The sequence below is a fragment of the Liolophura sinensis genome, chromosome 6 (genome assembly GCF_032854445.1).
Source record: "Liolophura sinensis isolate JHLJ2023 chromosome 6, CUHK_Ljap_v2, whole genome shotgun sequence".
Lineage (NCBI taxonomy): Eukaryota > Metazoa > Mollusca > Polyplacophora > Chitonida > Chitonidae > Liolophura > Liolophura sinensis.
This window is the reverse complement of record NC_088300.1, coordinates 57667971-57683913: the sequence shown is the minus strand read 5'-3', so window position 1 is coordinate 57683913 and position 15943 is coordinate 57667971. Positions and strand designations below refer to the sequence as shown.

Below are 15943 nucleotides of genomic sequence, written 5' to 3'. Positions count from 1 at the left end.
GTTAGCTCTGTCATTGTGTGTCCTTGTATTTTAACCAGGGTTTTTGCTTATTTTGATTCCTCTCCCGAAGTTCTTCATACATGTAGTGATGTTGATTTGCCATGAAGTGATCAAAATTATTTGTCACAATAAATTGTGCCCATTACTCCAGGTTTGAAACAAAAGGCTCCTGCATATGTTGTATGAAAATTCCTGTGCATTAGGAGAATTATATGACATGTGTTGTATCATAATTGAACAATGAGCCAATAACTGACAGAATGACATGCTTGGCTGTTGTAAGCTGTCATATTCTATTTCCACCATGCAGGTTTGCTTTGAAGCAGGAAAGGTTTGAGACAATTGGCCAGTGGAAACATACTGATGTTGCCAATCCTGAGTGGAAGAAACTAGCCTACTCTTGGCCTGTCAGACAAGATGGCCAAATAAATGAGGTAAGGCTGGCAGCAAGGAGTGTTTCTAAGATAGATTTCATAGTATTCATTACAAAAAAACCCGGTAAAGTAAATAGTAACTGACTACTTTACAGTGATGTTATTTATTTTCCACTTTTTTGTGTTAAATGTTTGTTTATAAATTTCCTCCAGTAACTAACAGGCATAAGGCTTTGATCTACAAGCACTTACTAGCACAAATTTTGCATTTATCAAGGTGTAGCATGGTACATCTCTTCCAGTGATGCCAGAATGAAGTGCCAAAATATTGAGTCACAGTGGCTCATTACAAAGTCTTTGTCTTTCTGATGTAGCACTACTTGTGTGTTACATAAAATTTATCAGTGATACTTTAGGGCTTATAAGCTTGCCACACCTAAAATACTCTAGTGTTCAAGAAATTCAAAATCCTCTGTTTGTGTTTATACTAGGAATACCTGTGGCCCATGGAATCCTTCTTGATGGTTAGTGCTCCAAACCCTTCCAAAAAGGTGGAGAAGAAGACAAACCTGTCAGGAGGTATGTGCTACAAGTGTTCATACATACATGTACATGCTGGCCTGGTCCTTTGAATGGGTCCATGTGTGTACAACCAGGTATGCAACGTGTATGTGTGAATGTGTGAAAACATATTTCCAAGCTTGATTTCCATGTGTTTATGCAAGATAATGAATGGAAGTTTTATGAGATATTCCATCCAAAAAGAAATGAATGGATGAAATTTTTAGAGATAATCTTTAAATATGAATCCTGAAATTTGTTGTTGGTCACCATTACGTAATATTTTGTTTCAGCAACACCATTGCGCCTTGCTGTGCTTCGTAATGGTGAAAGAGACAAACAGAAGGCAGTGTTGGTTGTGGGACCAAATGTGTCTAATGTGAGTGGCCTGGATGAGCAAGTACCTATTCTGCCTGTGTTTTTTTGTACTTTATCAAAACCTTTCCTAGTTCATGCCTGTCTGAAGTAAGTCAGAAAAATAACATGATTTGAATATATTAGGTGTTCTACAGGACTCATAATTACCACATACATACCTTATTAAATGTGTTATTGATCAATGTGATATTCTGTCTTGTTGTTAAGAAAGAGGTAATAATTTAGAGATCTGTATCTGCTGTTATTTCTCAGTGGGTGAGTTCCCCTAGCAACCGCAGAAAGAGTCTCACAAACACAGTGTGAAGGGATCTGTCAGAGATGGATTAGGGGCTGAGGTGGACCTGGATATGTCTCTACACTGTCAGAACTTGTCTGTCAGGGAACTCGAGTTCTACATGGTAAGACTCTTTTCTGCTCCTGGTTTGCATGTCAGGCAGTATAGTGATAATAAAATTATGAGATGCACAAACAAAACTAAAGTAACATTTTTAAATAGGGTTATGGCATTGTTACCCTCTGCTTGGTTTGACGGTTTGCTCAGTAGTAATATTAGCATGTGACTTAGAGAGTACATGTATATCTTCATGTGGACGCTTTACGTTTTCAGTTTTGGACAACTGCACGGAATTGCTAGACTTACCATTTGCCGCTCGTCGGCTGTTTGACGAGAAGGGCAAGGAGCATTTTAACCTGCAAGATCTGAGTCGAGATCAGTTTGTCCATGTGACATGTGGGGAGGCATGGAGCGACCCGACTGTCACCAAGGCTGAGCAGCAGAGACGGTTCCTTCTGTCCCAGCTGTCACAGGACGTTTCACAGATAAGGCAGTTCTGTGCTCTCAGGAACCCAGAGGGTACGTTCTCACTACTTCTGTTATTGTACACAGTTTCTTCTATAATTATGTTGTGCACTCTTTTTCAGTGAACCAGTCGTCATAGCCTATTTCCTTTGATTTTACATAAAGTTATTAATATATAGTGGATTCACATAAATATTATGCATTCTCTTTTCAGTGGACCAGTGACCATAGCTTGTTGCCTGCATTTGATTTTTCCTGAAGCTATTGAAAGGTAGTTGAGTGGTGATTGATGTGTCATTGAAGGATGTGATTCAACTTAGCATTGTCTGGGTGGCTTGCCAAAACTGACTTGTGCTCAGTATTGTTTCTGCAGAACCATATGGTTAAGCTACTGCTGCTAATGTATTCCCCACTGTCTATTGCAGGTTTCAGCCTTGAGGTAGAATCCCTTAATGTGCATGCTCAGGTGATCATCAATAAGCAATGGCACCATGACCTGGAGAAGACCGAGTCAGACCCAGAGGCTGTCATGGAGAGCTTCAACAACAGACATGAACTGCAACTGGACCTGGATTCTGAGGAGTAAGGAGACTAACATCCTGAATGGGAGAATAAATGCAGGGCAATCATCACTAGCACTACTGTTAACCCTCTATCTGTTCTAGCCATATGTGCTATAGATTAGTGTCTCTGTGTTGACAACTTATCAAAGTTTATTTCCTACCTAACTGACAGTAAGTTGTAATGTAAATCTGGGAAGGATTTTATATTGAGATTTTTGACTTCTGCTCCCGGTACTGGATGACGATTTGATGTTCTTTAATGCTGTCACAGAAGTTGATACTTTGATAAATCATTAAATTTGCCACACAAATTCAACATGGATTCACCATTATACATAATTACAGTAAAAGTAATAGATAAATTGGCCATATCAGCCTAAAACAAGTAATTTTACCAGTGATCCTTCAATTAAGTGGCTGGCCATGACATTGCTGAGATATTGCCGATGTGGCATTCAGCCATAATCATTTATTCTTTCAATTTAGTGTTAGTGTGGTTGAGTGGTCTGCCAAAGCAACAAGGTCAGCAGGTGCTCTAACCTTCAGCAGACACTGTGTGTGTATGGCCAGAACAGATGGATGATAAACAGACTGTAGCCAGTACTGTTAGAGAAATTTCTTTGTAATTGTAATGATTTCTCTTTATTTGTGACCTTTGCATTATGGCTGTCTAACGAGTCATTTGTATTTTGTGTCATTTTGTATGTTACTGTAATGTTTTTATCTCAGTCAGTTGTACTTCATCTGTATGGTTGTTTATATATTTTCTGACTAAAAGATAATGAATTGAATAATATCAAATAGTGGAATTTGTTGGTAAGTCACTGTTGTTGATAAGCAGCTGAAAAAGAGCCTATCCTTCTGATGTTCTGCCTGTCCTTATTTCTGTTGTGATTTTCTTTTGGAGTAATATGACAGCTCACGAACGAGCCCACAAAAGGTCCGAGGACCGTCTGAACCAGCTCAAGTGGCCATGGGAGCGTCTGATTAATGCTGGGGGTGACTTTGAGTCTGATGATCCTGTGGCAGAGCAGTACACTGACAAACAGATGTATGAGAAGTTCAAGTAAGTGCACAAACCATGTCAAATATTTGCCCACACTAGATAGAAAAACAATGTGACAGAAGTCAGTAGCACCGTGAGTGAATCCGGCACATCCATAGTCAGACAGGATTTGTGTCAGCCAGGATGGTTGACATAATAGAAGTTCGCACAACACTGTTTGGCTATATATTAAAATATGTGCATGTTTTATGATTACCATTATGCAAATATGCCCACGTGTCACCAGCGACAGGTAAGATTATATTTCGGCCTTTCATCGGCAAAAATCCTGCCATTAACAGGTATAATAGCCACACGTGGAGATTTCGAGCCCTGTGATTGTAATTTGTCACTTTAAACGCAGTTTGATTCATTATTTGCTGGTAATGTGCAAAATCAGGATTTGTAGGGTGCTAAGTTCTGTTATAAACTTTGTACGTGAAGAGCTCTGCATGAATATTAACACATATTTGACATGCCACAAATGTGTAATGGTACTGGGTGGTTACGCCCACACTCAGCAATCTCCAGAGAATTTTCTCTCGAATTCCTTTCATCATAAAATGGCGATCATAAAACAATCAAGGTGCATCAGCTGTGAAGTAAGCCATTATGTACTAAATTCATTAAGATCAAAACAGGAGCATAGACAGACTACTCAGTTAAGCATGAGCTTGTTTATTACATTCTGGAACTATCCATATAATCACCTGACCACCACAGATGCTCTTTTATGGCGCCCAGTCGGTAAGAACCACAATCAGTGCAATGAATTGTGGGATACACTTGCTAAGCCTGAGGGCGAAACAAAGGTCATTTACCATATATGGTAATCAAGACTAACAGTAAAGATTAAATATTAGATTTGTGCATTGTTCAAAATGCTTCACTTCACTTACAGACCAAAGTTGTCCCCGCGTCAGCCACGAAGCACCCTGCAGAAGTTTGATTTCCAGGATGGCTTTATATCCTGTGCGTCCAATCCTGATCTGGTGGTGGGTGTGGCAGACCTTGATGGCCAAACCAATCAGGTAGTGCTGGTGAAGAGACGGCCTGATGACGTCCATCAGCGCTGGGTCATCAAAGATGATGGGTGAGATCTACAGTCCCTCATTGAGGATGCTTTGTTGTGTATGTCAAATATGGCTCATATTTCACACTCACCACTACCAAAAACAAAGCAGCTGCAATATATTTTTGTATTCGACCTCCTGTGTGGAGCGTGAGCACTTCTGCATGGAATAAATGTATATATTCATTCTAATGCTGGTTTGGCTGAATTGTAAACTTGATTTGGAAAGGTCCAATAGTTGGTGAGGATTGACTGCCCTTCTAAACTCCTAAACCTATTTATCCCAAATTGACCTTAAACAACTGTGAAAGATGGTGGCTTTAAATATTTCAATTTCAATTTTTTTTTATGTGGCTGTGATTACTGTGTTGTTGCAGTATAATCCACTCCAAGTATAACCAACAGCTGGTATTGACAGTGTCGCTGCCCCACTGCTCACCCTCAGACAGTGATGGCACATCCCCCATTTCCCTAGTGGGCAGTCAGGTCACATTACAGAGACGACAGACCAGTCAATATGGACGAGCCAATCAGCTGTGGAGATATGATGCCGAGTCAGGATTTATTTCAGCATTTGCTGCAAATGAATTAGACAAGGGTGAGTTTAGGTTGACTTGGTAAGAGAGTTATTTCTCTGGCTCAGATTGGGAGATGTAATCATATAATTTGAATATTTATGAAGTTTCACTTACATAATATGTCCTGTGATGGTCCATCAGGATTCTGGCCTCTATATGGATGTACATATAAATGCACTACATGTATTAAAATGTAGAAATGTTTTCTTTCCTTTTTGAGTTTGTAGAGATAAACCACCTTAGCTTTTACTTGTGATCATTTGTTTAATGGCATTATTACATCTTGTGTATGTTTATATTACAGAGATAACAGCTGCTAATAAGGTGGATGTGTGTACTTACACTGTGGCAGGCTTCTCCTCGCTCAATCAGCCTGTAAGTGCACCTGCTCCATTCTGCATTTCATAAAGGAAACTTTTAAATACAGAGATCATTTGTGGATTGTCAAGTACATTTTCAACTTTGATGTTGTTATTCTGTAATATAGATTGTAGAAATTTTATTTTCCCTCAGCATTCTGCCTAGAATATAATTTTTTCTTTTTTTGACTAATTACACATAAATAATTGTAATGTTAATGCTTAAAGTACTAAAGTATAATTACATGAGAATAATGTCTGAGATTCCTAATGAATGATTGTAACTTAAAGGTGACCTGTTTTTGTTCTTCAGGGCTATGTGGTTCTTGTTCCTGCTCCGGTGAACTCAGACAAGGAGACCCAGGCGATACGAGTGTGTACCTCCTGTGCTCGAGCCATGAGAGGGCGCTGTAAGGTGGAGAAACTGACTGCTCAGTCTAGCTTCAGCTGTGCTATGGGCCAAGGTGAGATCCTCACAATCAGTCAAATGGCCACAATATAGCTGAAATACTCCCAGTGTGGTGTTAAACCCTGTGTTTAACAAGGATCATTTCCTTGTTCATTCAACAAGCAAAATCTTCCATCCTTTTGAAATGGTCAAACCTGCTGCGTGCTCAGACTTGTCTATTCTAATGGTTTCTTGATCAACAGACAGGTTTTGCATATATCTGATCTGCCAAGGCACATTTCTATAATTGTTTTGTTTGCAAATAAACAGCATTGAGGTATATGTTGGTCCCCATCACACAAGGGCTTACTGCTTTCTGGTCCTAATGGTTTCCCAGCCCTTGACCAACAAAGTTCAAAGACATCACTTGCTAAAACTGCTGTAGCTAGGGTTTTATATAGGATATTTAGGTTTAGCAAATAGCGGTTTCTTGTGGGCTCTGCCTGGTTTCCCACATTTTGTGAACCATAATACAGGTGAATAATTTTCATATATGGTGTTAATCACCAATCAAACAACAAAATACACATTCCATTCACCAGTGTACATGTTAACTATTCATTATGTTTTATTTCTACAGCCAAAAAGATGAAATTGAAGCAGATTGGAAGCTTTAAGGTGCTGAATGGAAAAGTAGATCTGTCTCGTCATGAGGCAGAAAGAACACTGCAAATCTGGGAAGAAGTGCTTGAGAATCTGAAAAATGAAATGAACGTGAAAAGGATAGCTAGGGAGATCTCAGCGGCCAAAACAGTCCGTCCTGTCAGGATTCTGGCCTACAAGAATGGGGAAGGGCGTCTTAATAGTGGCGAGGTCATCATTGGCTCCAGCATTGATGGGGTATGTACACACGTAAATACCCAAGGAAATTACTATTATTACAGACAAAACATTGATGGATTTGACAGATTATATGAAAAGACGCAAATTGTGTTTGTTGTTGTTCACCATTAATGTTAACTGCAAAGAACTTTGCATTTTACCAATCCATGAGGAAATTACAGATGAAGATGTCATCTGTATATACATACTTGGTATACATTACAAAGTTCCATCTCCATTGTATATCAGTAGCTTATATGTATACAGTGCGTCTCTTTTTAACCATGTCCTGAAGTGAAATTCTGCATTTGAAAAATCATCTCATCATATTGGTGTACATTTGTGTCTCTATCATGACAGTGCTACTACAGCTACATGTATCTGTATCAGCCTATCACACTGTTATTGATGGTTTAGCTCATTAACTCACTTTGCAGTACATCTATAACATACCAGCACTGCAGCTACATTAAGAAGTATAGGCCCATGTTAAAAACACTGAAATGATTATTGGTGCTGTAGATGTTGAATCAGTGCACTCAGCGGCTGGGCATGTGCAATGCTGCCACTCGTCTCTACACAGAGGACGGGACCCTGATCCTGGATATGGAGGACCTTGTAGGCTGGGCGGTGGAGAACTACAAGTCTGCCATGCTCACTCAGGTGGACCGATTGTTACACAAACAGGAGGGTTCTGCAAGCCAGGGGCAGGCTGATGTGAAGGAAGAGAAGGCTATCAGGGCTTGGGGTGATGGACATGCTAACAGCACACTAGAAGGTAGCTAAGTTTTTGTCCTCTTTACAGAATATTGTCTTAGGATTTTTATGATCAAAATGGCGTTTATTATTTATATATAGGTGAAATATTAGGATTTCCTTCACTGAGAAAGTGATACCTCACTGGCTAGAGTTTGATATCACTTTTGTTATCACATACCCCGACACCACAACATCAAAAAGAAATGTTTTGTTAGATGACGTTCCAGTCCAAGCTTAGCAGAATGACGTCATAATACAAGTTTAATCAACCTCAACATTTCTTACGTCATGCAAGAAGACACGATGTCATAGAAGGCGTCATGTGCAACGTCACGCTATATACACAAGTCTGTGAAGGCCTACAGCTAAAACATTGCTTAAACTTGTTCAAATACACAAAACTACGATATTGTCGAAATATAAATAATAAATAGAATATTGCACAGTAAATGTTGAATATCATTCAACCTTCATTGTGCAATATCCTGTATTTATTAACCTCCATACTGTGCAGTATTTGACTTGATAGTAAACTATTATTCACTGCCCTGTATAAATGACTTAGAAGGATCGTGCTGTACGTCGCCAATCCAGTTGTAGTAATGTCTTCAAAATATGCCATTTTGGTCACATGGAGCATTGGCTCCCAGTATTAAAGCATGTTGAAGAGGAATATACTGTGCAACTTCCTGAGCCCGGCTCTGTCTCCTCACGCCATAATGCTAGCAGCTGTCATATAAGTATAATGTTCTTGAATATAATGTAAAACACCCATCAAATAAATAAATACATTGTGTTATATGTATCCTTGAAAGTGGAGATGAAACATATTTAATGTTTGCAAGTAAGTTGTCATGATAAAATGTGATAACCCATTGTGTTTCGCCCTGTCCCTTGACATTAACTGCATGCAAGCATCAAATGGCTTAATTAATTACTGCCACCATAATGCTGGCCACCGTCGTATAAGTGAAATATTCTTGAGTATGGAGTAAAACACCAATCAAATAAATAAATAAATAAATTGCTGACTTGACTAAGATTGAATATTTAAATTGAATTCTTATTATTGCAAGTACCCTGGCTATGTGTTTAAAATGGGTTGAGCACGCAGCTGCATTACTTTACCAGTGTTAGTAGATCACCATTTACTCCTGACCCCTACATGGATCTTTGGTGTCTGATTGTTGTATACAGGTGAGACGGAAAAGGACAACTTGATGACAGATGCAGGTGATGGGGACAAGACAGACACTGATGGACAAACACAAGAAAAACAGACCAAGAGTGAATTGAGTAAGTTTTAAACAGTACACAAATATTTTCAGAAGTCTCTGGTATGCTGAGTTGTACGCTGAACAACAGAGTTTGCATACATGTAAACTGTACATCAAGTGTGGCTCTCGGTGTAAAGTATAAATTGTCTGTCAATTCCTTTTACTGTCTATAATCTTCCATACAACTAACATTTTTCTTATTACTTACCCTTTCAGATGTTGATACTGATGCTTTACTCAGTCAAGTACCCCTTCCCTCACTAGATGTTATCTTGAGGTACCCTATAGAGGTTTGGGCTTCCTCAGGAAAGCCATTTGTATCCCCAGATGGTAAGACCTCTTTTATGAAACTTTAGTAAATTTTGGAAAATAATAAGTATGTCTTGTTTGCTGACCAGTATTGAATTTGTCCATAGATTATTAGTGTCCCTGTCAAAATGTAATAGTATTGGTAGAGGTTGTCATATTAAAGAAACTTTTTTCTACAAAGTGATGTTAAACATACTACTACAAGTACTACTTTTAAACATAGTGCAAACTACAGGCAGTATTTAACATGGTACAAACTACAGGCACTATTAAACATGGTACAAACTACCGGCAGTATTTAACATGGTAAAAACTACAGGTACTATTAAACACGGTACAATCTAAACTACAGGTACAATGAAACATGGTACAAACTAAACAACAGGCACTATGAAACATGGTACAAACTACAGGAAGTATTTAACATGGTACAAACTACAGGCACTATTATACATGGTACAAGCTACAGGCACTATTAAGCATGGTACAAACTACATGCAGTATTTAACATGGTACAAACTACAGGCACTATTAAACATGGTACAAACTACCGGCAGTATTTAACATGGTAAAAACTACAGGTACTATTAAACAAGGTACAAACTAAACTACAGGTACAATGAAACATGGTACAAACTAAACTACAGGCACTATGAAACATGGTACAAACTACAGGCAGTAGTTAACATTGTACAAACTACAGGTACTATGAAACATGGTACAAACTACATGCAGTATTTAACATGGTACAAACTACAGGTACTATGAAACATGGTACAAACTACAGGCACTGTTAAACATGGTACAAACTACATGTGCTACTAAACATACTACAGAGTACATGAACTACATGTGCTAAACATGACTACAAAAATAAATACACTAAAACATACTTTATGTATAAACTGCCGTCAAACATGCCACAAACACCTACTAATCTTGTATAAAATGCTACCAAATATACTAAAAACTGCAACTGCTTTTATACATTTTTAACAATCAATGCTAATAATGTAAAATGTCGGAGGAAAAAGATCCAATCAGTGTAGATCACTAGTGGATTTATGCACAAATAAACTATCCAAAGCAAAAGCTGTGTCATTGCCATTTGATGGTTTGTAACGGGCTGTTTGTGTTGATGCAGTTTTAGAGTCCCAAGCTGAGACCCGCAAGAAGCAGAGACAGTTCCGATCAGCTGTGTCCCTGGAGTTGGACATAGAGAAACATATTCTCCGGCAGATGAAAGGCAAGTTATCTCCCCCTTATTCACTTTTGTCATGCCAACTTTTTTGTGATTCATATGAATTTATCTGTTGGTGATTTTGCACAATGAAATTGACTTAAAAAGATTTTGATCGCAGAGATTAAGAGTATTTGCCTAAGTGTGAGCTACTAAAATAACGCAACCTTAATCAGACTGGCCAGACACAACTTGGGAGAAACAAGACTGATTTTTGTTTTTATATTTCAGTTTAATGAAGCATCTTCTTGACCTGTTCCGTGGGAATCATAGGAATCAGGCTGACTCTGTGCCTCATTTATTTTCTAAATTCAAGATATTTCTTAACAGTCCAATACTAAGCTAAGCCATGAGCTTGTACTTATGAATGAAATCCTGGTGCTATTAGAGTTGTGTGGTTTGTGAGTGGTTATTTTATGTTGACAGGTCGGCGGTTTGGTGAGCAGAAGCCTGGTCAGTACAAAGGTACACGTGACAGCCAGAAACCTGTGGTGCTGGAGGGTCACTGGCAGGAAGCTGATGTGGAGGAACAGGTGAAACATGACACCGTCAACAAGTTAGAGGTGAGCAGAGCTACACATTGTTTCATCAGAGTCACCACAGCTATAATGAAACAAAAATTCATGACTTTCCCTGACCAAATGAGACAATGATTCAGGACATATGAAATGACGAAATCAGACAGCTGGTAATGCACAGTTAAATGATGTGGCTCAGGTGTCTCATAATAAGATTGGAATGTTTATAATAAAGGAATAATCCTCCAATGATCTTTCATGCAGTGAACAGGGCGTAATACTGATTTTAGCACATATCTAAGATAAAAATGCTCATGTTCATAAGAAAGAATGGTCAAAATTTACAACTTTTTTTGACAGTTCAAACACTGGGACATTTATTCATGACTATTTTGGTTTTGAAATGCCTCATTTTGTTTTACCAGAGACAGTTACTCACAACCATGGATTGAACAGAGCATTATATTTATATTACTTGGTTAAACCATTTCTAACACAATGTGTTTCTTGTAGAGCCATCTGGCAGAAGTGAGGGCCAATCAAAAGGGAGGTAACACCAGGGTGGTCAATGTGAACACCTCCCGGCGTTTGTACAAACAACCCAACATGGTAAGTTTATAAAAGTTCATATTATATCTAATTACAGCGTGAAGTTGCCTAACTCAATAAAAATTTATGTACATGACACTGTGAGGTTGCTTGTTATAAATTAGTGTGCAGAGATTAAGAGGTGATTGAGAGTTAGACTTTCTAATCACATAGACTGAGTAAAGCAGTAATCACACTAAATCTCGAAACTGCTTTATTTGCTTTTTTAAATGCTTATCCAGGACAGCAGTTCTATCTCCTAAATGGCATCTGCAATCAATGAGCAGTTTATTGGGACATAATTCTTGTTATGCGTGATCCCGCTTCAGAGTGTGAATTTAATTCAGATTGATAGTGCTGACACATCAGATGTCTATCTGATTACCTGCAAATCTTACTCTAAAGTGTGATTTCACCGTACCCTTATTCCCCAACCTTTTCACATATGAAAGAGCAATTTTCAGTGCAATTTATACACATTTTTAAGTTCATTTTGGAGACAAAATTGGATTGGCCAATTTCCAGGCTTCACAAAAAGTGTAATTTCATCAGTTTACACAGAATAATGTCTTCAGAATAAAACTTTACAAACATGCGAAGCGTTGAAAAAATACAGTACATGACTGATACACCAGTTTATTGCACGCCTGAACACTTGCATCATGAATCCTGACCTTTTCAATTTTGTTCCCCCAGAAACGTGTGCTCGTGTTCCCCAATGGTGAGACCGTTGACAAGGGGGTGTTTGTCAGGGGAGAAGACCTAGAACAGCTTCTAGAGCAAGCAAAACTGAAACTGAGCCCATGGAAAAAGTTCAGGTGTTTCTTCACTGTGGAAGGGAAACTAGTGAGTCAAGATTTTGTAAATTATTATTGGTTTATTGCATATGTGAAGACCTTTTAGAGTACTACAAAGAACTTGTAGTATACCATGCTTTTTGGCATGATACTATGCTTTTAAAAATGAAATGCTTCCAAGCCATTTGTTGTTTCACATAGCTGTTATTTTACTGCTTACATTTCGGACTTCCTTTGCCTATGGCCATAAAGTAAGATACTGAAAATAATTAAGCATTATTATTTTTTATTTATTTTTTTTTAATGATATCTGTAAACTGTCACCAGCAAGGCCCCCATAAACAAGATTTAGCTGAACTGTACACTTACAAACATTTACACAAACATATGTACAATACCAATTAATGATTAGAAATGACACAGCTCCCTAACTGAACGTATTAGATGAGCTTTGTTGCTAACATTTGGCATGTTTGTCTTGTAGGTAAAGTCCTTTGAAGAGGTTGAGAAGGACCAGGTGTTGTGCGTGTCCACAGGACGTACCTTCAAACAGCCTCCTGTGACAAGACAGGACGTGGAGGTCAAGGCCAACTGGTCAAGGGCCAGAAAACAGTATGGTCCTTCAGCTACTGACTACAAGGTGGACACTGCTCAGAACCCACAGGTCAATGTAAGTTACCACTTCTTCATCGCTTTACCAGAAACAGAAGGGTAGGAAAAATGGAGGAGGGTGGGGGAGGATACTATCCTCTTTGTATATTGCAGCCAAACCCAGTTCTGTTTTGTACAAGAATGCTGCTAGGTGAAATTAACTTCACATGTGGAGCTATGGAAGATTCAGCCGAATGGCAAATCATATTGAATTTCTTCATAGATCTTTGAATATGATTTACACTTTCACATGCAAGATAACCTGACCTTTTTTTTGCTCGCAGGTGGATCCGTTTGGTCCCCCAGAGTTGGCCTTGCAAGGACCAATCCAGACCCCAGGCCCTGCCCTGATGGCCAGGCCTCCAAGGACGGCCACCCCTGTCTCCTAAAGCAGTCCGTTTTCAGACCCGACAGGATGTGTCCACTATGAATGTCAGTCTCAAGGCAGCCGTCTTGCTTTTGTCTCTGGGAGACTTTCGGTTCTGTTTAAACCCGACTACTCTAGTATACTTTATCACCTGAGTGAGGAAGTGCTTTATACAGCTAGAGTAGGTCTTGTATCTATGGTCTTCTGTCACATGTTGACAACCCACAACTTGCCATATTGGCAGTTGTTTTGACATGACACATGCACAAGGATGTAGCTTTGGTGTGTTCCCTTGCTTTGGAATTTTGTTGCCTTCTGCCATGTCTGCTTGTTAATAGACACTATTATCAGGTGCTTTGTCTAGGTTTGTTGTAGGTTTAAAATGTAGTTGAGGTGGTTTGTTTTGGCAACTCATTCCTTAAGAGACATGTGCATTATGTTTGTGTGTTCTGGTAAGACCAGAAGATCTCATGTCTTTCTAAACCATTAAATCTGTAAGTACAGAAGTTCGTCAAGTGCAGTGGACCATAATGGTACACAAGTACCTTTGTTTTGTCATCCATGATTTATGGTTTGCTTGAATCAGTAATTGAAGGACAATGGATTTATGGTTATAACAGGTAAGAGAAGAATGTATGGTCCTTGTGTCATACGTTACGCAAAAACAGAGATGTATGAAGACGTAAAACCATGTCGCTTTGGCAAAGAGCAGGATTCATTTTATAGCGCACATTGTTGACAAAGATCTACTAAAATACCATAGTGAATTTATTTTATCATTCCATGGATTTTTACAGAATAAAGACTTATCTTAATACTTTTACTAACTTATGAAATATTTGTTTCTGTTTAATTCCATATCTTATATCATAAATGTTTGTTTATTGATATGTTTACATTATTTAAGTAAATATTATACATTGCTTATTATTTACACTTTTATTTGACTAGCTCAATAGAAGGGGATTGATTCCGTCCATATTTTACACCTGGATAGCTAGTCCCCTGTACATGGTCAACACTGATTCTTGTTTGTGATCTGTTTGTCTGTGATAGTGTGCGACATGTCAAGGTACACACGTGTTTCCCTATTTGTACTGACTCTTGTAGTCAGATGTGAAACAAGGCTGCATTTTACATCAGATATTTTTAAATCTCAATATGCATGTAAGAGATTCGATTTCTTTAATACATGCTGTGAAACTGTATATTTGTCGTTATAGATAGCATTCCATATTTATGAAATGTTGTAAATATACATCTATGAATTCTTTGTCTAAAGTATAATAATAAGAACTTAAGGGTTTTTTTTTTCATTGAAATTGTGCCCATGGATACAAGTTGACACAGTTATATGACAGAACACCGAGATGAACCAATGTGATTCATGATAACGCACTTGCCGCAGCTAGTGAGGCACTTGAAACTGTTAGAAGTAACTCTCAATGCTTTGATCCTGTTTTCCTGTATCTTGCCCAAAGAACTTACTACTAAAATATGTGATATGACAATAGATGTACAGTGCATATGTTTGTGGTTCATGTAAATTCATGCTTTGTGTGTATTTTTATAGGGGCATCTGTCATGTAGCATGCTGTGCACAGTTGTATATGTTATACACCATTTCCTCTTTCATAGGGCTATAATACATTGTGCACACTTTAATAGGGAAGGGATGTAACTATTGTGCACACTTTTATAGGAATGTCACTGTTGTGTACACACACAACTAAAACCATATGGTACAATCTGATTTAATATACAGATGAAATTATTCTTGTTTGACACGTGAAGAAAACAAACACCTGCTGTGTTCAAAATGCGTGTATGTCGCTTTTAAGCAGAAATAGTCAGCTTGTAGACGTAATCAAGGACAACAACCAGACTGTTAACTGAACATGGTCATTGTGCTTGCTTTCAGCAGGGTATGCACATTGCAATCCAAAACTTTGTGATACAATTATTTCATGGTTCTTTGTTAAGCTGTTCATGCTTTATGGTAAAGTACTGTTTTCACATGCTTTTATATGGCAAGGATGTAATGGCAGCCAGTTAAAATGTCACCTCGGTTAACATGTAACAAGCATTATCTAGACTGAATAAACATAACTTTCACGCGACATGTACATGTTTGTGGTCAAATTGGTTCTTTTACTTTTTATTCATTTTATTTGAAATGCAATCTTAAAGCTTATTTTTCAGCTTTGGAAAAACCTTATCAATGTTAAGACAAATTTGTCTAAATTTCAACTTCGAGTTTAAAAAAAAAGCTGAGCATTGTGAAGAGGTGTTGAAATTTTAACTTAATCATCAGAGGGGTAATGCATGTTCGATGTAAATTCTAACAGTCAACTACCTTCTATTTTTGTGGAACGCCCCTTAGTTGAGTGGTCTAGACAGGTGACCTGTATTGCTGGCGATTTGGTGTCTGACCCTGA

At 38.2% G+C, this 15943-nt stretch overlaps 1 protein-coding gene across 1 annotated transcript in view; it reads left to right on the top strand.

Annotated features, from left to right (window-relative positions):
- Positions 1–15676, top strand: part of LOC135467386 (doublecortin domain-containing protein 1-like) — a 28188-nt gene extending 12512 nt beyond the window's left edge. The window contains exons 20-41 of the mRNA XM_064745160.1: positions 311–434; positions 866–953; positions 1229–1314; positions 1566–1610; positions 1649–1733; positions 1921–2166; positions 2538–2694; positions 3583–3741; positions 4622–4813; positions 5170–5390; positions 5675–5745; positions 6043–6193; positions 6758–7017; positions 7522–7777; positions 8956–9054; positions 9252–9365; positions 10489–10590; positions 11011–11147; positions 11616–11711; positions 12387–12536; positions 12972–13157; positions 13423–15676. Of these exons, the coding sequence (XP_064601230.1) occupies positions 311–434; positions 866–953; positions 1229–1314; positions 1566–1610; positions 1649–1733; positions 1921–2166; positions 2538–2694; positions 3583–3741; positions 4622–4813; positions 5170–5390; positions 5675–5745; positions 6043–6193; positions 6758–7017; positions 7522–7777; positions 8956–9054; positions 9252–9365; positions 10489–10590; positions 11011–11147; positions 11616–11711; positions 12387–12536; positions 12972–13157; positions 13423–13527 (3130 nt within the window). The 3' untranslated portion in view covers positions 13528–15676. The remainder of the gene's footprint in view (positions 1–310; positions 435–865; positions 954–1228; positions 1315–1565; positions 1611–1648; positions 1734–1920; positions 2167–2537; positions 2695–3582; positions 3742–4621; positions 4814–5169; positions 5391–5674; positions 5746–6042; positions 6194–6757; positions 7018–7521; positions 7778–8955; positions 9055–9251; positions 9366–10488; positions 10591–11010; positions 11148–11615; positions 11712–12386; positions 12537–12971; positions 13158–13422) is intronic.
- Positions 15677–15943: the final 267 nt, after the last annotated feature.